Below are 25084 nucleotides of genomic sequence, written 5' to 3' on the forward strand. Positions count from 1 at the left end.
TGAAGCCTTGGTCAAAGGGACTGAGGTTTTAATAGCTTCAGACAGGAGGGAAAAAGACTTCCTAGACAGAAAGCATCGGGATGACAGGCCTAAATATCATCAGACCGACCGACCGCACTGGCCTCATTAAAGTGTGTGTGTGTGAGGGTTGGGTAGGGAGGGATGTGTGCCAGTTTGGACACAAACAGAGACTGCAGCTACCAATGAGAAACAGCCACTTGTGGAAGACAGAGACGTTATTTCATCGAGCCGTGTGCTCCCAGGACTAGGGTATAATCGCAGTGGCAGTAATGGTCAGACTTGAATTTCAAGTAAAACAGTATCTTCTAGGTCTCCAACACCATCGTATATGAGTTTTCTGACGACACAACACCGACAACGATGAGACAGCCTATAGGGAGGAGGTCAGAGAACTGGCAGTGTGGTGCCAGGACAACATCCTCTCTCTCAATGTGAGCAAGACAAAGGAGCTGATCGTGGACTACAGGAAAAGGAGGCCCCATTAACATTGACAGGGCTGAAGTGGAGCGGGTCGAGAGTTTCAAGTTCCTTGGTGTCCACATCACCAACAAACTATCATGGTCCAAACACACCAAGACAGTTGTCAAGAGTGCACGACAACACAACACGCAGGAGACTGAAAAGATTTGGCATGGGTCCCCAGATGCTCAAAATGTTCTTCAGCTGCACCATCGAGATCATCCTGACCGTTTGCATCACCGCCTGGTATGGCAACTGCTCGGCATCTAACCGTAAGGTGTTACAGAGGGTAGTGCGTATGGCCCAGTACATCACTGTGGCCAAGCTTCCTGACATCCAGGACCTATATACTAGGTGGTGTCAGAGAAAGGCCCAAAAATTGTCAAAGACTCCAGTCACCCAAGTCATAGACTGTTGTCTCTGCAACCGCATGGCAAGCGGAACCGGAGCGCCAAGTCTGGGAACAAAAGACTCCTTTACAGCTTCTATCCCCAAGCCATAACACTGCTAATCAACTAATCAATTGGCCACCCCCTTGTTTTTACACTGCTGCTACTGTTTATTATTTATGCATAGTCACTTTACAAATTACCTTGACTAACCTGTACCCCACACACATTGCTAACCGGTATTGTTATCTACATTTCTTGTGTTCCCTTTGATTGATTATATTTTTTGGACATTAGTAAATATTTTCTTCACTCTATTTCTTGAACTGTATTGCTGGTTAAGGGCTTGTAAGTAAGCATTTCACGGTACTTGTTGTATTCGGCGCATTTGACAAATACAATTTGATTTGATTTTGAATGGCTGAGGGAAATTGAATAGTGGAAGGCAACTTTAACTGGAGACTGCAATTCTAATCTGTACCAAAGTGATCTCAAATGCACACAAACACAGTTAGGAGAGGTGATGGGACACACCAATGTTGTCCTGGGGGGAAAAAATAGTTTTAAAACCAGCATACACACAAATAACCTCTAGGAATTAGAAGACCCCTGGTTTAGGGACACCTTTAAGAAAAAAAATACTAAGTTAGGGAGTGGACACAATGTAGTTCACTAGTGAGAAGTGTGCACCAAATGGCAAATGCACCGATCAACTGTGTTGGTCGACTTATCAGTGGAGTGCGAAACATATTTTTCTAGCTCAGACAAGTTAATGTAAGGAGACAATATCGTCACTCTAACTAGTAAAACAGTTTTATCACAACAAGCTACTCTGCTCCAATCCCCATACCCCCCCCAAACTCCCCCAGGCCGCCCTCTCTCCTTCCCCTCAACACTCTCACTACACACCCCCCCCCCCCCCCCCCCCCTCGGGCCCTTCCAGGACCCCCAGGCCTAAGCCTTGGGGCTTTAGCCGTCAAATTAAATCCTTATGACCCTGCCTTCAACAACCATTTCATTAAGAGAATAATACATGCAGTCCTTTGTTCCTCTCCTCCTTCCATTACTCCAATCACACTCAGGTTTTTTTTCCTGTTCTTCCCCTGGCATTCCAGTTTCCGCTGCCTGTGTCAATACCCAGATGCATTCATATTTCACTTCTGGGTGGGGTAAGGCGGAGAAAGTTTTGAGGGAGAGGGAGAGAGAGAGCGAACGAGGGAAGGAGGGAGGGGTGGAGAGTAGGGGGTACACAACTTTTAAAACTTCACAACTGCATCTTTCTAACCAAAAGAGCGATGGAGGGATGGAGGGGAGGAGGAGGGGAGGAGGTACACAACAAATGACTCAAAGGCGGGAGGTTGAGAGATGAGAAATTGTCTGCTTCTGCTGCTGGTCTGGCTGCTGCTTCAACTTTTAATTAAAATTCTAATTTTCTCCTCAGAAAAAAAGGCAAAACCACCCTAACTATAGTAGAAAGAGGAGAGAAATTGCCGTAGTGGAAGCCAGCCCAAGACAACAACGTGGTCATTGTTGAGCTAGCGTTGCGTACTAGGTGGGCTGTTTTGGGAAGCTGGCTGTATCTGGTTGTTCTGTAAGCGTAGAGGCCCCAGGAGTAGGGCCGCTGTTGGAATAAGGAGAAACAGGACTCAATAATGAATGCTTTCTGTTTTTCTCCCTCTCTCTTTCTCTCTTCTCTCCTCGGCTATAGCGAAGAGGCTCCAGCTGGTTGGATATGATACCACAATGGGCAACAACAACTGGCTACTAGTTTGTTTTTACCTAAATATGTTCAACTATCAAAGCTTATCCATTGCCAACCACATTTAGAAGGATAGCTACTGACTGAAATGTAACTAGCCAGCATGCTGGCTCACACTGGCCAGGCAGTAGCCAACTATCTAGCTAACATTTAGCTAATCGTGTACGCCAAATGACGCCGTTAGCTAGCTAGACTCGTGAGCCAACGTGTCAGACATGATAACATCATGGGCAACAATAACTGGTGACTAGTTCGTCTTCAGACAAATATGTTAAACTCATAGTTAGTTTATCCACTGACCACTGCATTTAGGAGGCTAGCTAACCAATCAACCAACATAACTCATGAATTTTAATGACTTTGCCTCTGGCTATCCTAAGAAAATACATTTTGCATACAGGTCAAGAAAGCTGCTGGTCCATTTTTGAGACGTGTGATTGGTTAGATCTATCCAGTGTTTGGTTAGAGAAGGAAGTATTTATGATGTTTAAGACGTGTGATTGGTTAGATATGGCAGTCTGCCCAGTGTTATGACCAGGGTTTGGGACCAAAAATATTTTCCAATTATTTTTTTCTGAACAGAACCATCAAATGACTTCACCAATCAGTGCAGATAGAGCAGCTTGCTATGGAGCGGGCAAGCTATAGTTCACATAACCTTTGGTTATGACGGTTGGTTAGTTATATAAGGCTGGTCTATCTCATGTAGTCAGCCACCAGGACTGGCTGGTGAGCCTAAAAAGAGACCAGTAAAACACAACTTTCCACAGAGATAGCATCTCTACAGCAAATCAGGATGCAGGAACCCGTGACAGTCATGACAAGACCATTAACATGCAATGTAGTAAAAACCAGGGTCTCTATTCCCACACAAACACACAATTACACACATGCAAGTGGACACAAACGCACCACCCACACATACAAATCACATTCCACTCCATCCCCCCACCACCACCTCCCATCCACCATCTGGCTGTTTTGAGGCTTGGATGTCTCTGGGGTAAGGTGAGCTCTGAGAGGGAAAATGTGTGTGTGTGTATGTGCGTGTGTGTGCGAGTGCATGCATGTGTGTGTGTGTGCGTGTCCTGTGGGGTGTCAGAGCCATGGGAGACTGGCTCCACTGAGCCATAACAACCCTAATGCCCCTCTGGGGTCTGTCATGATCTCAGTCATCATGATCTCAGTCATCATGATCTCAGTCATGTTTTCAGTTATGGTCCCAGTCATCATGATCTCAGTCATCATGATCGCAGTCATCATGATCTCAGTCATCATGATCTCAGTCATCATGATCTCAGTCATCATTTTCTCAGTCATCATGGTCTAAGTCATGGACTCAGTCATCACGGTGTCAGTCATCATGGTCTCAGTCATGTTCTCATTCATGGTCTCAGTCATCACAGTCTAAGTCCTGGCTTCAGTCATCATGGTCTCAGTAATCATGGTTTCAGTCATCATGGTCTCAGTCATGGTCTCAGTCATCATGGTCTCAGTCATGGTCTCAGTCATCATGGTCTCAGTCAACATGACCTCAGTCATCACGGTCTCAGTCATCATGGTCTCAGTCAACATGAGCTCAGTCATCACGGTCTCAGTCATCATGGTCTCAGTCATGGTCTCAGTCATCATGGTCTCAGTCAACATGAAATCAGTCATCACGGTCTCAGTCATCATGGTCTCAGTCAACATGACCTCAGTCATCACGGTCTCAGTCATCATGGCCTCAGTCAACATAATCTCAGTCATCACGGTCTCAGTCATCATGGTCTCAGTCATGGTCTCAGTCATCATGGTCTCAGTCATCATGATCTCAGTCATCATTTTCTCAGTCATCATGGTCTAAGTCATGGACTCAGTCATCATGGTGTCAGTCATCATGGTCTCAGTCATGTTCTCATTCATGGTCTCAGTCATCACAGTCTAAGTCCTGGCTTCAGTCATCATGGTCTCAGTAATCATGGTTTCAGTCATCATGGTCTCAGTCATGGTCTCAGTCATCATGGTCTCAGTCATGGTCTCAGTCATCATGGTCTCAGTCAACATGACCTCAGTCATCACGGTCTCAGTCATCATGGTCTCAGTCAACATGATCTCAGTCATCACGGTCTCAGTCATCATGGTCTCAGTCATGGTCTCAGTCATCATGGTCTCAGTCAACATGAAATCAGTCATCACGGTCTCAGTCATCATGGTCTCAGTCAACATGACCTCAGTCATCACGGTCTCAGTCATCATGGTCTCAGTCAACATGATCTCAGTCATCACGGTCTCAGTCATCATGGTCTCAGTCATGGTCTCAGTCATCATGGTCTCAGTCATCACGGTCTCAGTCATCATGGTCTCAGTCATGGTCTCAGTCATCATGGTCTCAGTCATCATGGTCTCAGTCATCATGGTCTCAGTCAACATGACCTCAGTCATCACGGGCTCAGTCATCATGTTCTCAGTCATCATGGTCTCAGTCAACATGACCTCAGTCATCACGGTCTCAGTCATCATGGTCTCAGTCAACATGATCTCAGTCATCACGGTCTCAGTCATCATGGTCTCAGTCATGGTCTCAGTCATCATGGTCTCAGTCAACATGATATCAGTCATCATGGTCTCAGTCATCATAGTCTCAGTCAAGGTCTCAATCATCATGGTCTCAATCATCATGTTCTCAGTCATCATGGTCTCAGTCATCATGGTTTCAGTCATCATAGTCTCAGTCATGGTATCAGTCATCATGGTCTCAGTCATGGTTTCAGTCATGGTATCAGTCATCATGGTCTCAGTCATGGTCTCAGTCATGGTCTCAGTCATCATGGTCTCAGTCATGATCTCAGTCATCATGGTCTCAGTCGTGGTCTCAGTCATCATGGTCTCATTCATGGTTTCAGTCATCATGGTCTCATTCATGGTCTCAGTCATCATGGTCTCAGTCATCATGGTCTCAGTCATGGTCTCAGTCATCATGGTCTCATTCATGGGATCAGTCATCATGGTCTCAGTCATCATGGTCTCAGTCATGGTTTCAGTCATCATGGTCTCAGTCATGGTCTCAGTCATGGTCTCAGTCATCATGGTCTCAGTCATGGTCTCAGTCATCATGGTCTCAGTCATCATGGTCTCAGTCGTGGTCTCAGTCATCATGGTCTCAGTCATGGTCTCAGTCATCATGTTCTCAGTCGTGGTCTCAGTCATCATGGTCTCAGTCATGGTCTCAGTCATCATGTTCTCAGTCGTGGTCTCAGTCATCATGGTCTCCATCATGATGCTCAGTCATCATGCTCTCAGTCAACAGTGGCTGGCCAGGAGGCAGACCATAACCACAAGGCCTATACTGGCAAGGCTAGGGGGCTATTTTCACACATATTTTCACACAGAAACTAGCATTCTACTTCACACATCATTATAGGTCAGCAAATCAGCACTAACCCTGTAGCGAAGGTGGATACAGGCCCACACACACTCACACACACCCACACACTCACACACACTCATGAACACACACACACACACACACACAGCACATTACATGTGACACTGTGTTTCCCCACTCCATTCTGTACAGAATAGGCTGTTTTTTTCTCTTTTTGTTTTACAGTCGTCCATTTGGAGAGAGGAAATGAGAGGTGGGGACTGATCTACACATCCATTAGTGACTTCTCTCTTTCCATCACAGATGGGGTCACGGTCTCTCTCCCTCTCTCTCAGTCTCTCTCCCTCTCTCTCAGTCTCTCTCCCTCTCTCTCAGTCTCTCTCAGTCTCTCTCTCCCTCTCTCTCTCTCAGTCTCTCTCTCTCCCTCTCTCTCAGTCTCTCTCTCCCTCTCTCTCAGTCTCTCTCTCTCCCTCTCTCAGTCTCTCTCTCCCTCTCTCTCTGTCTCTCTCTCCCTCGCTCTTCTTCTCCCTCTCGAACACATGCACACAAAAAAACAGTCAATTATATTTGCACAAAAGCCTGTCTGTTCGCTGAACCTATTCTATTGCTGCTCTACTCTTAGCCAGATACCATACAGATACTCTGTACAGGGAATTGGGTCAGCATTAAACTGGGGACTGATATGACGCAGAATATGTGTTGGTTTGACTGGCAGTTGTTATGGTGCTTGAAGCGAATCATTATTAGCTACTCATGCATAAACATGTAATAATTGTTATAATCGCTAATCCATTGTGCCACTGGGGAGGTGGCATTACAGCATCACTGGTATTTAATTCCTCTGGGACTGATTACTACATACACGCCTGTTGTCTTCTGGGTTGGAGATTTCAACTCTCACTCACGCACACGCACCCACGTACCCACGCACACACACACACACACACACACACACACACACACACACACACACACACACACACACACACACACACACACACACACACACAGAGACACAGACACACACACACACACACACACACACACACACACACACACACACACACACACACACACACACACACACACACACACACACACACACACACACACACACACAGACACACACACATACACACACACACACAGGTTGTTGGATTTGCTATCATCAGCCTCAGCTTGTCCTCACTGGCCTGCTTCGAAATGGATGACTTCATGATCATGGTAGTTCTTTGAAACGCACACACTTTCCTTTTCTCATCTCTCTGCCTTTGCTCCTGCCCTCTCTCTCTCTCTCTCTCTCTCTCTCTCTCCCTCACTCTCTCTCACCCAGTGTATCTCCCTCTCCTTCTCCCTGCTCTCTCTGGTTCGCTGCTGGAGTTGATGAATGTGTCTAGTACCGAAGCAGCCAGTCCCCAGCTACAGTAGTTAATGGAGGATCTGGTTGGTTCCAGTGGGTTTGGGTTTGGTGCTTCCCTGTCACCACATCCATCTCTCCCGTTCTCTCTCCCACCGCTCCCCCTCTTTCTGTCTCTCTCGATCTTTCTCCCTCTCCCTCCCCCTCTTTCACATGTCCTCTCTCTGTCCCTCATCCATTTCTCTCCCCCTCTTCTTTCTCTTCCCCTCCTCTTTCACTCACTACCCCTCCATCTATCTACTCCAGTCTCTCCTCCTCCCTCCATCCATCCCTTTCTCTCTCCCAGTCAGCTAAGCAGGCTTAATTGGTTTAAGAGCAAACATAAATAAGTGCTGGCTCTGTATGTGGTGGGAAATGACCACTGCTGTTGTAAATAATGATACACAGATGCACAGAAGAGTTGCTGCTGCTTCTGCAAAAGCTAATGGATATCCAAATAAACAAATGAATGAACAAATAAACACAGAGAGAAAGGGAGGAAGGGGAGAGCGAGGGGGTAGAGAAAGAGAGCAACAGAGAGACAGAGAGAGGGAGGGAGAGAGGGAGAAATGGAACACTGCACATGTATTTTTCTCTAATGGCATGCAAATGCATCTCCTCTCCTCTCTCCTCCCTCCTTCCGCCCAGCTATAGCGCATGGTGACTTATCCAACAAGTTCTCATAGTTTCCCTTCGAAAGTCGACAGTTTACGGCTGGATTTCTATTTTTGACGCATTCATTTTGCGTGGTTACAGGGTTAATTCCGCATGTTTACAGGGTTAAAACAGAAACCACTCAAAGGGTTAAGTTTAGGTATTCATTCCGAGTGGTTAAGGTTAGGGCTATGGTTTGGGAAAGGCGTAAAACAAAATAATTAAAACGATCATCAAGTATTGTCATGTCTTACTAGAGCATTGTGAAGTGTGGAGGATCAGTGTTCCAAGCAGCGCGCTCCGGCTCCGAGCTTCGTGAGTTCATGCCTGGTGCTGGTTATTCCTTTAAATCTTTTGTTGTTTTGAGTGCCCGAAGTAGGCATAGAGTATATCAACGTTCTCAGGAAATGTTCAAACATCCAAAATCGCTGTCTATTTCTAGTGATCAGGCAGAATTTATCTACTGTTTCCTCTCCTCTCCTCACCTCTGCCATGGTATGTGTGTGTGTGTGTGTGTGTGTGTGTGTGTGTGTGTGTGTGTGTGTGTGTGTGTGTGTGTGTGTGTGTGTGTGTGTGTGTGTGTGTGTGTGTGTGTGTGTGTGTGTTTGTGTGTGTGTGTGTGTGTGTGTGTGTGTGTGTGTGTGTGTGTGTGTGTGTGTGTGTGTGTGTGCATGCATACATGCCTGTGTCAGTGGGTGGTTGCATCCACAAAGCCCGCAAACTATCCCTCACAAGTACCCACAGCAACAGCCAGCCAGTCCTCACGTCCCATAACCATAACAGTTGATAGGATCAGGGTATTCTGCCCTGGTCTCTGTGACATCATGATCTTTCAGTGAAGCCATGGCTGCCATCAGTCAGACAGACAGTCACTGTGTGTCTGCTGCCATCCCCCACATCTCAGCCTAGGGAGTTAACGCGAGTCTTCAGATCTCAGTCGAGTTTCGCAAAACCACCTCCTTTACACAAACATGGGGTTGCCGGGAGCAACACGGTTCAGATGACCTCGTCCACCTTCCATACACTCGCCCGCTGCTCAGCTCTAATGCTCTGTTTAGCCATCCACTCTTCATCCTCCACTTTGGCTCCATCCCTCGCTCCATTGAGGAGAGATAATAGATGTCAGCCGTATAGATGACACAGCATGACAGGGGATAGAGACAACCACAGTAAGAGGTTGTTCAGTCAGTCGGATGGTTGAAATCTATAGAAGTAGCAAAGTAATTTATGTCCAGCTGTAGCTCCATAATATCGCATCATGATATCCAACCTGAACCTATCACAGCTATAGTAACATGTTTAGGGAGACCCCCAAACACAGCTGTAGCCCTTCCCCCTGGCAGACTGATTGGGGGGGGCTACTCTCTATTCATCACCACCAATCTGTTCATATGGTCAGTGGTGCCCCCAGACACACACACACAAACAGTGATCTCTGTCACATTGTTTGTGATTACGGGACTGATGTGTTGATTAGGGACAGATAATCAGATTAAGGGTGACACGGATCTGGGCAGGGATAATGTGGCCAGGGCCGTATGCTGTCACACACACATACACAGAGAGAGAGAGAGAGTGAGGGCAACAGATTGGAGATCAGATCAGTTAACATCTTATCCTGCCCGTGAGACAATCTCCTTTCAATTAACCAGCCTAAACAAGGAAATCACTTTCAGCCCTCGTGTTGCCCGGGTTACCTAGTGTGTCTCCCATACCCATCTGTTCAACCCAATAGCCAGCTTTGTCTTTCTAGAGAGACCTTTAGAGCGACTGTCAGGGATTTGGGAAGCGGATAAGATGTCCAATGGGTCACGTGCGTGTGCGTGTGCGTGTGTGCGTGCGTGCGTGTGCGTGTGCGTGTGCGTGTGTGTGTGTGGGTGCGTGCGTGCGTGGGTGCGATAGAATACAATAAATATTAACAAGCAAGCTGTCAGCCACCACTGGATTACAACACTGAGCTACCCTGGCAGCCTGAGAGTTGTAATCATTATCAAAGGAAAAAGATGAAACAGAGATACTACGATCATGTAACACCCACTTCACTTTCTAGTCTTTAATTCATTCCACTTGTCTATGTTAAGCAGAGAACCACACCAGGCCATTTGCTTTGGCAAGTGTGTGAGCAAAGAAAGCAAAGGGAGATGTTCCATAACAAAAAGGCTGTAGCATAATATGCCTGCATCACATACTGGATGTCTAGTGCTCTAGTCCCTCGGCTTCTACACAGGAAATGGAAAGTAAGTTAAAGCCTAAGAATGGCTTTTAGCTACTGATGATGATGGCAAACTTGTCTGTTGATTTAGCCTACACAGTGTGTGTGTGGTATGTCTGTATGTATGTCTGTCTGTGTGCATTTGTGTGCCAAAGAGGACCAGACAGACAGAGAGAGAAATTGATCCTATTGTTTTAATTGTCCTGATCTGGAACTGCCTCATCACCACCCGTCACCCAGTCAGCATCGTTTGATCTGGCGGAGTCATTACGGTCGCTAAACAGTTTGAGCAGCTATCTATCAAATCCCACCGCCAATTCAAAATCGCCTGATATTTATCCTACTGTTGCTCGGAGTTGGCACTAAAAACTAATTATTCGCCTATGACAGGACGTGACCCGAATAACATACAGAGTTTTTGAGAGGAGAGATCTACACTCAGGCGCCAACACTTGCCCGGTGGAGAAGCATCTCTCCGGGTTAAGTCACAGATTGTACATCAGTTTTGAAACACTATCTTAGAGAATAAGGGTTCTATGCTTGCTTCAAATATGGCGCCCATTAAGGTTCTATATATAACCGAAATTGGTTCCATATAGAACGCTATATATAGAACGTTAAGATATCTATAGAACGCTATATGGAACCCAAGGGTTCTAAACGGAAACAACTTTGGTTCAGTGAAGAAGAATCCCTGGGGTTCTGATCAAAGAACCCTACAAAGTGGTTCTATATAGAACCTTTAGGGGTGCCATATATGAAAAGCAATAGAACCATTTTAAGTTCTATCCAGAACCTTTTTTCTAAGAGTGTAGCCTAGCCTAGAAAGATGACCAATTATCTTATAGCACAATAACATACCACAATAAAACAAATAAAAGTAGGCTCCCCATGTTAACAGTGCAATGAAAACATTATGGCCAGGATACATGTAGTCGAAGAGAGAACGGGACATGGTCTAACTGTACTGTCTGCAGCCCAGAAGAACCAGACCACCACAGACCCCTACTCTTCCATCCCATTCTGATGAATGATACAATAACTGGACAGGGATTGAGAGGATCGCATCCCTTGTATTCCTTCTGACAGCACAGAGCGCACGCTCTCGCGGATACAATGTGGCGTTCCATGGGAAAGAGAGCGCGAGAGAGCCAGTGGGAGCTCCGGCGCGTAGCATTATTCAATTTCGTTCCATGGTCCTACCATAAAAACAGAGCAATGATAATTCCAATCATTTAGCCTACCTTCCATCGCAGAAACTGTGGTGGTGATGATGACCCATAAAACCGCAAACAAATCCACAGTCATGGCAGGAATGTATAGTCCACACAGCCTATATCCACTGAGAACCACGCAGGATTTGCGCGCACAAAAAATCCCTCCAGTTGTCACAGAGCGGTGCATTCCAGTCGGTAAACCCGTGTTGTGAGAGTCACATTTCAAGCCGTAGTAAAGAGTATGTGACAACCAGCGTAGGACCTCGCCGAGTGTATAGGGGATGGCATGGGGTAGTGAGGACGAGAGGAGGGGGGCGAGACAACCTCCCCACACACCGCTATATCGGCAGGGCCAATCACAGATTGAAAAGTGAAAATCGTTAACCAATCGCCACTGGTCTGCTCCTCCCTGCGTTGTGAAAACACAAACTTTTCCCTGACCTATTTGAAACCTCGACCGCCTCAGTGAAGTAGAATAGCACCACCAATTGGTCTTGATTGGATATTACATTAAATGTTCCCCCAAAAAAATATAAAGAACCTAAATTTTTCAGCTTTCTCTCCCTCCTCTTCTCTCCCATGAACTCCTCCTCCCTACCCCAATTGCTTTTACCCCCTTTCTCCCATGAAAGAGTACACTTATTCACTCCCATTCACCTAATTCACTTTAAACAGCAAAAAGCATTAGAGTGGTGATGCATTTTGCTAAAGGGAATTCTCCCCCCGTTCCTTACACCAGTCTGTTCCCTAAAAATCTATGAGGGGGGAGTGTTCAAATGTAAAATGTACAGTTCAGGAAGAAGGGGGAGAAACGGCATTGGGCTTCTGTCTACCACAGTCCCACATCCCGCACCTTCCTCCACCCCAGTGTCTTAGGGCCGGCGCGTGCCTTGGCACCCTCCCTCCCCTATGACCTTCATCAGAACCAAAGAGCTCATTTGCATTCGGACTAGTCTTAGTAGCCTTGTCAAAAGGTCCACAGCCACCCCCTAATAGTAGTTAGATCTCCCCGTCGCTTCCCCTCTCCTCACACCCTCATCCTATTGTGAGATCATGAGTGCACATGCTGCAACAGATGGGGGACACAAAGGGTTGTTTCCTTGTGAATGTGCTGGGGGACCGGGATCTGGAAGAGGGGGGGGGGGGGGGGGGGATAATCAATAACACCCAAACCCCCAACCTACACCTGGCTGGGGTTGGTTGTTCCAGCATAGAGTTCTCATTTTTAGGACGAAACCAACGGGGCTCGACTGTCTTATACGGGCCGGACTCCAATTCGGATAATTGATTTTGGGCCGGGCAGGTTTCGGGCTTGCCGCGCTGTATTAAGAATAAGACAAAATACTGTGCGTGTCTGCACACCTTTTAATACTGCTCTCAGCAGCAGCTGCAGCCACCAGCGGCGCCAGGGGCATAATTGATCAAAGGTGCATCCGCACAAAAAAAAGACTAAACCTTATGTGCACAGGTTTTCCCGCAAATGTTGCTATTTAACCATTTTGATCTTGAAAGTAAAGTGTGCGTATCTCCACGCAAATCTCAGACCATGCGCATGCACAACTTCTAACGGTTGATAAACTGTACTGTAAGCAATTCTATGTATTTTGGGAGAAATGTAGATGTTTGATGCAGGAGAATGATAATAATAGTTGGCTGATAAAACATGAACGCGTAAGAGTAACGATAGGCTGCAACATATGCATTTGTTGTTGGTTGGTAAGGAGATCGCATAGCAGCATGTCGCCTAAAATATGTATTTACTTTAAGGCCTAAACCATAATAATATTGCAGGGCATGGATCTCCTTTTCTGACATGACTGTTCTATTCCCGCTACACGACAACTATTAAGTGGTTCTGGATATGTAATAAACGGGACATAGCAGTACGTGAACATAGGGAGTGTGAAGAGTGAATAGGGCACATTTATTTGTTTTATTCATATCAAAATATGATCAAAAAATTCAAAATCTTCTAGAGCCGCTGCCCAAAAACGCTAGACTCATGAGTCCAGACATTTAAAACGGGTTTATTCAGCAAAGGCGTCGGACAGTGGGGGAGGTCAGGAATTCCCATCCCTTATTGAAGTTTTGGACATCAATAGACTACTAAGGGCCAGCATCACTCTTCCTATGACTTCATGAAGTGTTGGGATACTCTTCTTTGCTACAGGCCGTATCAACACATCGCTCAGATCTTGCAAGCTGACTGAACGTCTCAACAATCTAGCCCTGTTGTCCTTTGAAAGGGAACTCAGTGACTCTGGTCTATGATGAAATACTCTTCATCTTCATCTTCAACACCAAGCCTAGGTGTCTACGCCTTCTGCTGGAAAACGTGAAACACACAAGAAAAATACGCCTAAAAACTGTTTATTTATGATTTAGCCTAATGTGTTCATGTCTGCCTTGATAAGACAGGCCTATACTGTATGTGCTGAATTCAAAGTGAGATATTGTATTCATACCAGCCGTGGTATTATGTATAATGATTTCATGTTTCCATGCCTGAATGCCTGCCTATACAGTAGTGTTTGCTTATTCAAAGTCAGCTATTCATTTCATACCTGCCGTACAGTTCAAGATATTGTATTGTATTGTGTGTGGCTGTTTTCATATGGGCTTAATGAAAACCCTTTCAGGGCTTTCTATTCTTCCTTGCTTCTTTGTGCAATAGTGCAATAAGCTGTTTGCGCATATTCAGATCCAGTGCGGAGCTGATGTCCGGCGGATACGCTGACCATGGTTCTGAATCCACCTGTTGTGCCTGTACTGTAGGTCGCTCTTTTGAGTAGGAGTGGTGGATCTGATCGGATAATATATTGATTATTTCATGAGGTTGGACTGTCGGACTGAACACTCGAGCCATTATCTTTATTTTATAACAGTATAATTTGCCCCATTTTATTACTGCACTTGTCTGCTGCTGTATAGTCTCTCTCAGTCATTACTGTACAGTACTATATTGCTTATACCCATCCAGTCCTTTCAGATTTGCACAATTAGGTAGGGGTGTATGAATTCAAATGACAGCTATTGAAGGCCCTTAGATACAAGCGCCAAGACCACAGTGTGCTGTTTGTGATAATTGGATACTAACTGAATGAAACTAAGAGGTGTCCTTGGTTGGTTCTGAATACCCAGAATCGCAATGAATTAAACGCATCTGTTAATGTATTCATGGTCTGAGTTATGCGTGGTGAGGTAGTGAGCAGTGAGAAGCATACTCACCTTTCCTTAGCCCTGCTGAGTGAGGGTTAAAATAACATTAGAATGTCATAACGTCAGTCCTATCTCTCGATTATGCTCCAGACCCTTCAGGGACAGTGTTCGTTCTCTCTCTCTCTCTCTCTCTGTTTACTGTCGAACTCGGACAGTCAGACTGTTTCGTTAGCGGTGTTGTTGTAAGCGGTTGTGTAGTTTTGCACTTTCGCTTCCTACTTGGCAATAATAACGACGGGCTCGTCACTTTTTTTCATTGCGTATAATCTCTTCTTAATCCCCACTGATGCATATCAAAGTAGTATAGTGGAGGTATACGCCGTATCAATTACATAGTACAATAGAGAAATCATGCACACAGTAGCCTACACAAACACAAATCATGTAAAATATTTGAGGCCAATGGGAAACCATAGCAAAGGCCTATATCATTAAGCACGGGCAGGTAATGCGGCTTGGCCAGCGCTAGCTGATCAAGATTTCAGCACTGGACAGCTCCGCACCCGGCTTTGTTCTCTGACTCCTAATATTCGCATTCACAACGATATTTGTTAATTTATTCCCATGGCTCATGAGTTGTACAGTTTAGCCACTTTGTTTTGCTTCTCGATATAAGAGTTTTAGGGACAGGATATGTGGTTTAGACCAGGGCCCTGAATCGATCCGGTAGCGATCGTCTTTTCCCCTATAGACGAAATAGACTAGGCATACAGAACGCATGTGGCAAAGACTACAGCCAAGAAAATCTATACAGGAACAGTAACATTAAGGTAGAAATATACTAAACAAACAAAAAAATACGCAACATGCAACAACTTCAAAGATTGTACTGACTTACACATCATATAAGGAACATTTATATAATCTCATTAGGCCCTAATCTAAGGATTTCACATGACTGGGAACACAGATATGCAACTGTTGATCACAGATACCTTAAGAAAGGTAAGGGCGTGAATGAGAAAGCCAGTCAGAATCTAATGTGACCACCATTTAACTCAGAAAGCGGGATACATCTCCTTCGCGTAGAGTTGATCAGGCTGTAGGTGACATTGTCTGGTGAGTATGCAGGCCATGGAATAACTGGGATATTTTTAGCTTGCAGGAATTGTGTACAGATCCTTGCAACATGGGGCATATAAATGGGGTACAGAGATACAGTGGCGACCAGTCATTCAATGCAGGTGGGGCAGAGCCACCTGTTTAGCTAAAAATGTGCCTGTATTGTATGTTATTTCGGCATTAATTCGTGCCACATATCAGTTTGCAAACAATGTATAAACAAAATGATTGAGTGAATAAAGTCACATACAAACATGGTCTCTTTCTTGAGGAAGGCAGTTTCAGCCTAGCTCAGTGCTATCTGTGGTGGTGGGGCAGCCAACTGAAAATACAGAGCGTAGGCGTTGGTAATGTTCTCGAGTTGCGCCGTGATTGGCTCGTTGTTCAGTCACTCATGGGGACACTACGTCGCAGCAGATATACAGTGATTATCAGACGAGTTACTTTTGGTCGACAGTAGAACAGGACAGCACTCGAGTGAAGAGCAAAAATCCACTTGTTAAGCTACGTAACATGCTAGCAAAACGTACTGATCAGTGCTAATATGTAGCATGAGCAAACTAAGACAAAGATGATCCTGAGCACTGACCTCAACTTAGCTAACATTTTCCCAGCCTAATTGTAGGCTTACCAAATATCCAAGCAGAGATTCAGTGAAAACCAAAATCTAACATTGATTGATTTATCAAGATGAGCTCCCCAGCTTGTCTCAAGGCAGAGAGGTGGCGCTGTCCCAGTCCAAACGGTGCTGGCACTGGAGATGTGGGTGTGAGCAGGTGGATCTGGGCAGGGTTGATGTTGTGGATGTTTGTGACTGTCTGCATATTGTCATTTGTATGTGTATGTTTTGTATTGTTTCAAATAAATAAAATCTTACATAAAAATCTGTGCTGAATTTATCATCTAGTTGACACACGGCTATTGCTCTAAATTTACTATACCGGTTGGATATAACTTTGGGAGTTTCAGTAGAAGAAACAATTTGATACTGTATATGCCTTCAAATGCATTAGCCTACTTTAGTTGGCTGTTCAGTTGATAATAACTAAGAGTTTTCCTCTTTCCTCGCGTTTCTAACACAAGGGCTGTTTTCTTGTCTCCTCACTCTGCTGCCACCCGCCTTCGTCGCATCAAATCAAATTTAATTTGTCACATACACGTGTTTAGCAGGTGTTATTGTAGGTGTAAGGAAATGCTTGTGTTTCTAGCTCTAACAGTGCAGTCATATCAAACAAGTAATATCTAACAATTTCCCAACAACACACACAATACACAAATCTAATGTAAAAGAATAGAATTAAGAATATATAAATATTTGGACAAGCAATGTCAGAGCGGCATAGACTAAGATACAGTAGAATAGGATAGAATTCAGTATATACATACGAGATGAGTACTGCAAAATATGTAAACATTATTAAAGTGGCCAGTGATTTAAAGTCTATGTATATAGGGCAGCAGCCTCTAACGTGCTAGTGATGGCTATTTATCAGTCTGATGCCCTTGAGATAAAAGCTGTTTTGCAGTCTCTCGGTCCCAGCTTTGATGCACCTGTACTTTCCTTGTCTTCTGGATGATAGCGGGGTGAACAGGCAGTGGCTCAGGTGGTTGTTGTCCTTAATTATCTTTTTGGCCTTCCTGTGACATCGGGTGCTGTAGGTGTACTGGAGGGCAAGTAGTTTGCCAAACTCCACCCTCTGGGCTCTCCACCCTCTGGAGAGCCCGGCGGAGAGCCCGGCGGTTGCGGATTGTGCAGTCACCAGGCGGTGATACAGCCTGACAGGATGCTCTCAATTGTGCATCTGTAAAATTGTGTGAGGGTTTTAGGTGCCAAGCCAAATTTCTTCAGCCTCCTGAGGTTGAAGAAGCACTGTTGTGCCTTCTTCACCACACTGTCTGTGTGGGTGGGCCATTTCAGTTTGTCAGTGATGTGTACGCCGAGGAACTTGAATCTTTCCACCTTCTCCACTGCTGTCCCATCAATGTGGATAGGGTGGTGCTCCTTCTGCTGTTTCCTGAAGTCCAGGATCAGCTCTTTTGTTTTGTTGATGTTGGGTGAGAGGTTATTTTCCTGGCACCACACTCCCAGGGCCCTCACCTCCTCCCTGTAGGCTGTCTTATCATTGTTGGTAATCAGGCCTACTGTTGTGTCATCTGCAAACTTGATGATTGAGTTGGAGGCGTGCTGAGCTCACATCCTTGTGGGGCCCCAGTGTTAAGGATCAGCAAAGTGGAGGTGTTGTTTCCTTAAATGTCTTACTCACATCGACCACGGAGAAGGAGAGCCCACAGTCCTTGGTAGCGGGCCGTGTCGTTGGAATTGTGTTATCCTCAAAGCGTCCGAAGAAGGTGTTTAGCTTGTCCGGAAGCAAGACGTCGGTGTCCGCTACGTGGCCGGTTTTCCCCTTGTAGTCTGTGATTGTCTGTAGACCCTGCCACATATGTCTTGAGTCTGAGCCGTTGAATTGCGACTCCACTTAGTCTCTATACTGACGTTTTGCCTGTTTGATTGCCTTATGGAGGGAATAACTACACTGTGTGTATTCGGCCATATTCCCAGTCACCTTGCCATGATTAAATGCGATGGTTCATACTTTCAGTTTTGTGCGAATGCTGCCATCTATCCACGGTTTCTGGTTAGGGTAGGTTTAAATAGTCACAGTGGGTACAACATCTCCTATACACTTCCTGATAAACTCAGTCACCGTATCAGTGTATTCGTCTTTGTCGTTCTCGAAAAGCTACCCGGAACATATCCCAGGCCGCGTGATCAAAACAATCTTGAAGCGTGGATTCCGATTGGTCAGACTAGCGTTGAATAGTCCTTAGCATGGGTACTTCCTGTTAGAGTTTCTGCCTATAGGAAGGGAGGAGCAAAATGGAGTCGTGATCATATTTGCCGAAGGCAGGGCGGGGGAGGGCCTTTAAGGCATCCCGGTAGTTGGAGTAGCAGTGGTCGAGTGTTTTAGCCATGTGAGTACTACAGTCAATGTGTTGATAGAGCTTTGGTAGCGTTTTTCTCAAATTTGCTTTGTTAATGCAACCGCTGTGTCAGACTTCAAAAAGCTTTACGGCAAAAGCACAATATTCAATAATCTGAGAACAGCGTTCAGCCACAAAAGGAAGCCATACAGTTACCCGCCAAATTGTGCAGTCAACAAAACTCATAAATAGTATTATAAATCTTCACTTACCTTTGCTGATCTTCATCGGAATGCACTCCCAGGACTCCCACTTCCACAAGAAATATTCGTTTTGTTCGGTAATGTCCATCATTTATGTCCAAATAGCTATTTTTGTTAGCGTGTTTGGTAAACAAATCCAAAGTCAGGAAGCACGTTCACTAAAAGCAGACGAAATGTCAAAAAGTTCCGTAACAGTCAGTAGAAACATGCCAAACGATGTATTGAATCAATCTTTAGAATGTTTTCAACATAAATCTTGAATAACGTTCCAACCGGAGAATACCATTGACTTCAGATGTGCGATGGAACAGAGCACCCTCTCATGTGAACGCGCATGGTCAGAGCATGGTCACCTCATGGCTGACCTGACTAATTCCTGTCTCCTTCGGCCCCACTTCACAGTAGAGGCATCAGACAAGGTTCTACAGACTGTTGACATCTAGTGGAAGCCGAAGGAAGTGAAAACAGATCCATATCCCACTGTGTATTCAATAGGGGCTGGGTTGAAAATCGACCAACCTCAGATTTCTCACTTCCTGATTGGATTTCTTCTGAGGTTTTTGCCTGTCATATGAGTTATGTTATACTCACAGACATCATTCAAACAGTTTTAGAAACTTCAGAGTGTTTTCTATCCAATACTAATAATATGCATATATTAGCAACTGGGACTGAGGAGCAGGCCGTTTACTATGGGCACCTCTGGGCACCTTTCATCCAAGCTGCTCAATACTGCCCCTGCAGCCATAAGAAGTGTTTAAACTGGTGTTGAGAACAATGCACTGGGATAGCGCGACGGATAGGGTTGCCATGCTTCTAGCTCTTAGGAAACTTTGCAGTGTTATGTTTTTTTATGTGTTATTTCTTTCAGTATGAGCCCAGGAATTGTTTTGTGCTATTCCATACAGCCGGGAAAGCTTTTGGATATCAGAGCGGCGGTAACTCACCATTATTACCAGCATTACGACCAGGAATACGACTTTCCCGAATTGTATCCTTTGTTCGTATCCCTCAGGGCAATTGAACTGATTCCAGAGACTGATCCAAAACACTGCTGGAGGAAAAGAGGTACTCGGGGTGGACTTCTAGTCCGACTCAGGAGGCGCGCACACCACCCACTGCTTCCGAGTATATTACTGGCTAATGTTCAGTCTCTGGATAATACAATTGAGACATCAGGGATTATAACATACTCTGTTTCACTGTAATTGTGATAACATACAGGAACTGAAGTCCTTTTGTTCACCCGAACTAGAATACCTCACAATCAAATGCTGACCATATCACCTCCCAAGAGAATTCTCTTCGGTTATAGTCACAGCCGTGTTTATTCCCCCTCAAGCCGGTACCACGACGGCCCTCAAAGAACTTCACTGGACTTTATGCAAACTGGAAACCACATATCCTGAGGCTGCATTTATTGTAGCTGGGTTTTTAAAAATCAATATAGGGCCTAATGTCTTCTAGAAATCTGCCTTTTTTTCGGGTTCGGGTTCTTTACATTTCTGTGACATCAGACCAGGGCTTCAGGTCACCATGCTTGGGTAACACCAGCATAGAATTCAGGCCCGATGACAACTCCAGTTTAAGCAGCACACTCCCCCGGGAGATGAAAGGCTGTGGTAGAGCTGAAACAGTGGTGATGCTTTAGCCTGCCAGTCTGGGTCTTCCAGGGAAAGCCTGCTTCATCCTACTTCAACCTGCCTTCCAACTCCCCCTATATCTTGAATTTGGCCCTCCCTCCATCCTCCCTCCCTCCCTTCATCCCCCCTTATCCTCACTCCTACCCTTTATCAAACAAAACAAACATTTTAAAAAGACTTGACAGCTAACAACTTCCCTTTCCCTCTGAGATGCGTCTAATGAACTACACTAGTACAACACAGCAAAACCCGTTTGAAAACATAATGGCAACGTACAGCGACTCTCGAGTCAGAGTCAACCAAAGCCCCATTTGTCATTTTTAATGGTGTGGTGTGGAGTGGGACAGCGTCTCGAGCTCTTGACTGCTTGGCCCCGGTGCGACACAGTGGATTTACGAGGTTCGTCTAGTTCTTATTTGTCATGCCTCTGTCCCCAGTACCAGAACTGTCACCTCTGACCCTCAGGGCCAGCTCCAGAGGAAGGCTGGAGCCCAACCCAATCAATCCCTGTTTACTGTCCTCACCGTGGGGAAGGAAAAGAGAAGGAGAAGAGTTAAAGATGATGCTGCTGGAGCAGTAGCACAACCTCCCCCACATTATAGACATGCGACACACACACACACACACACACACACACACACACACACACACACACACACACACACACACACACACACACACACGTGGACACCCCTTCAAATGAGTGGATTTGGCTATTTCAGCCACACCCGTTGCTGACAGGTGTATAAAATCGAGCACACAGCAATGCGATCTCCATAGACAAACAATGGCAGTAGAATGGCCTTACCGAAGAGCTCAGTGACTTTCAACGTGGCACCGTCATAGGATGCCACCTTTCCAACAAGTCAGTTCGTCAAATTTCTGCCATGCTAGAACTGCCCCCGTCAACAGTAAGTGCTGTTATTTTGAAGCGGAAATTGTCTAAGAGCAACAACGGCTCAGCCGCGAAGTGGTAGGCCACACAAGCCGAGGGCTAAAACACTTAAAAATTGTCTGTCCTCGACTGCAACACTCACTACTGAGTTATAAACTGCCTCTAGAAGCGACATCAGCACAATAACTGTTAGTCAGGAGCTTCATGAAAATGGGTTTTCATGGTCGAACAGCCGCACACAAACCTAAGATCATCATGCGCAATGCCAAGCATTGGCTGGAGTGGTGTAAAGCTCGACGCAATTGGACTCCGGAGTAGTGGAAACGCGTTCTCTGGAGCAGAGGAAACCAGTCCGACAGACGAATCTGAGTTTGGTGGATGCCAGGAGAACACTTCCTGCTCCAATGCATAGTGCCAACTGTAAAGTTTGGTGGAGGAGGAATAATAGTCTGGGGCTGTTTTTCATGGTTCGAGCCCCTTAGTTCCAGTGAAGGGAAATCTTAACGCTGCAGCATACAATGACATTCTAGATGATTCTGTGCTTCCAACTTTGTGGCAACAGTTTGGGGAAGGCCCTTTCCTGTTTCAGCATGCCAATGCCCCCGTGCAAAAAGCGAGGTCCATACAGAAATGGTTTGTTGAGATCGGTGTGTAAGAACTTGACTGGCCTGCACAGAGCCCTTACCTCAACCCCATCAAACCGCTTTGGAACACCGACTGCGAGCCAGGCCTAATCGCCCAACATCAGTGCCCGACCTCACTAATTCTCTTGTGGTTGAATGAAAGCAAGTCCCTGCAGCAATGTTCCAACATCTAGTGGAAAGCCTTCCCAGAAGAGTGGAGGCTGTTATAGCAGCAAAGGGGAGACCAACTCCATATTAATGCCCATGATTTTGCAATGAGATGCTTGATGAGCAGGTGTCCACATACCTTTGGTCATGCAGTGGATATATAAAGTAGACACACACACAGACACAACCACACACACAATTCAACTAAACACACACAACCACAATTACACTTTCATACACAACCACACACACACATACACATATACAGACAGCTTCTGCTACACACACACACACAACGACACCAAACACACACACACACACACCTACACAGCGTATTGCGATAATGATCCACACAGCAGCAGCACAAGCACTCACCCACTCCAGCTCAAAATCTTCTGTCCAACACTGCAAAAACACATTGGTTTACACAAAGGTAATAGGGAGGTAACCCGTTTGTGTTTGTGCGCGTGTCCGTAAATCACATTTTCTGTTGTCAAGGTTTTATTTTACATTGCCAAGCTACAGCTTTAGTTGATGCACCTAGACAGGCATCTGCACTACATGTACAATGAACCATTACACACATACTGTCTGCAAATGTAATGCTTAGCCCATGGTGTGATCATTCAAACCCCACAATAATAGCTGGAAACACTCAGAAACAAACAGCTTCTATCTCAAGGGCATCAGACTGTTAAATAGCCATCACTAGCACATTAGAGGCTGCTGCCCTATATACATAGACCACTTTAATCATTTTAACACTAGTCACTTTAATAATGTTTACATATTCTGCATTACTCATCTCGTATGTATATACTGTATTCTATTCTATTCTATTCTACTGTATCTTGGTCTGTGTCGCTCTGACATTGCTCGTCCAATATTTATATATTCTTAATTCCAATTCCTTTACTTTAGATTTGTGTGTATTGTGTGTATTGTTAGATATTACTTGTTAGATATTACCACACTGTTGGAGCTAGAGGACACAAGCATTCCGCTACACCCGCAATAACATCTGCTAAACACGTGTATGTGACCAATAACATTTGAAATGATTTGATTTGATGTGTGTTCAGGGATCCACACTTATTCAATCTTGTGTTGTGTGTGTTCTGTGTGAGGGCGGGACATTTATCGTGCCTTTGACCTGTAAACATCAGCATGGTCGGTCCACATCACCATTGAAATAGACCAATGTTCCATGACCTTTCTATTCCTCTTCATTCATTCCACTTGTTCTGTTCTCTGTCTGGGTTGGCTCCCACCTACCCATGAGAGAGAACGCTGCTGCAGTCAGCTAGGCTGGAAAATCACGGTTGATGTTGATCGGCTCTGCATGGAAACCTGGGGCGGAATACAATACAGTGGTTTACCTGTTTGATATGGCACCTAACCATTGCATTTACCAAGTCCAATGGGCTAACTATCCAAACAATCATAACTACCCAAAAATACCAAATCCCAGAAAACAAAATGACTGACAGCATTCTGAGGAGGACACGATCACACCAAAATGTCACCTTAGATGAGAAATACTTGTATATAGTATATTGTTGGTAACGTGGCCTGTTTGTCACGTTCATACACTACACTACACAAAATGCATTCCTCAAACAGACTAGACTGCAGGAGGGAAAACAAAAGCACTGGTACTGGTGTGAAAGTGGGGGCTGGGCCAGTTGGCATGGCAATGAGAGATCCATTATGAATGCATGAAAATGAAAAGTCCAACTCAATATACAAACACACAGGCTCAGATGACAGAGAATTCAGGATGTCGCTCGTAGCCAGACCTCTGTGGCGGTGGAATGAATGGTTATTAGGTTCTGTTCGGCCCGTTCATTTATCTTCAGCGGGATGCTCCATGGCCATCAATGATACAGTGTTAGAGCCAGGGCTGAATACAGATGTGGACTAAGGCTGGAGCATCTACAAAATAGAGGGTTGGACGGACATATAACCACTGGTTGTAAAGGCTGGATTGTGTCTAGAAACACAGGGTTTATTTGTCTGTGGGATCGGAGATGGTGACATAGAGGAGCAGTCTCATCTAACTCTCTATATCACATTGTCCACGTCAGTGTGTGCGTGTGAGAGAGAAACAGGGAGAGAGAGAGAGAAAGAGAGAGAAAGAGGCACATATTTCCCTCAGTTTACAAGGACCCCAAAATAATTTGAAAACAAATAAAATATTGATAAGCTCCTGAATCTGTTAGGTGAAATACCGCAGTGTGCCATCATCACAGCAAGATGTGTGACCTGTTGTGATAAGAAAAGGGCATATTCATCTGTTTATTTATTTTCCCTTTCTCTTTTGTACACACTGTACATAGTTAATAATTTTACATTTCAAGCATCTTTCTCGTTTGAAACTTTTGTCTGTTGAATGTTGTTGACTGTTAATTTGTTATTGTCTATTATTGTCACTTGCTTTGGCAAGGTAAGTATATGTTTCCATCGAGTTTCAGGTAAGAGCCAAATGCAGATTGTGTTGAAGTAACAATGTTTTTTACAGCAACAGGGGCAGGCAAAGGAAGTCAGAGACCTGGCCGGGTGGTGCCAGAATAACAACCTATCCCTCAACGTAACCAAGACTAAGGAGATCATTGTGGACTACAGGAAAAGGAGGACTGAGCACGCCCCCATTCTCATCGACGGGGCTGTAGTGGAGCAGGTTGAGAGCTTCAAGTTCCTTGGTGTCCACATCAACAACAAACTAGAATGATCCAAACACACCGAGACAGTCGTGAAGAGGGCACAACAAAGCCTATTCCCCCTCAGGAAACGAAAAGGATTTGGCATGGGTCCT

General features: G+C 45.2%; 1 protein-coding gene across 4 annotated transcripts in view; it reads right to left on the bottom strand.

The window, feature by feature from the left end:
- LOC139550906 (ephrin type-B receptor 1-like) overlaps nucleotides 1-11807 on the bottom strand; it is a 324253-nt gene extending 312446 nt beyond the window's left edge. Inside the window, exon 1 of one of the 4 annotated variants that reach the window (XM_071362160.1) lies at nucleotides 11502-11796. In XM_071362160.1, coding sequence (XP_071218261.1) covers nucleotides 11502-11661 — 160 coding nt within the window. In that variant the 5' untranslated portion in view covers nucleotides 11662-11796. Of the gene's footprint in view, nucleotides 1-11501 lie in introns of all 4 variants that reach the window. The other 3 variants (XM_071362162.1, XM_071362161.1, XM_071362163.1) reach the window with 3 other exon arrangements.
- Nucleotides 11808-25084: the final 13277 nt, after the last annotated feature.

This window comes from Salvelinus alpinus, chromosome 23 (genome assembly GCF_045679555.1).
Source record: "Salvelinus alpinus chromosome 23, SLU_Salpinus.1, whole genome shotgun sequence".
Lineage (NCBI taxonomy): Eukaryota > Metazoa > Chordata > Actinopteri > Salmoniformes > Salmonidae > Salvelinus > Salvelinus alpinus.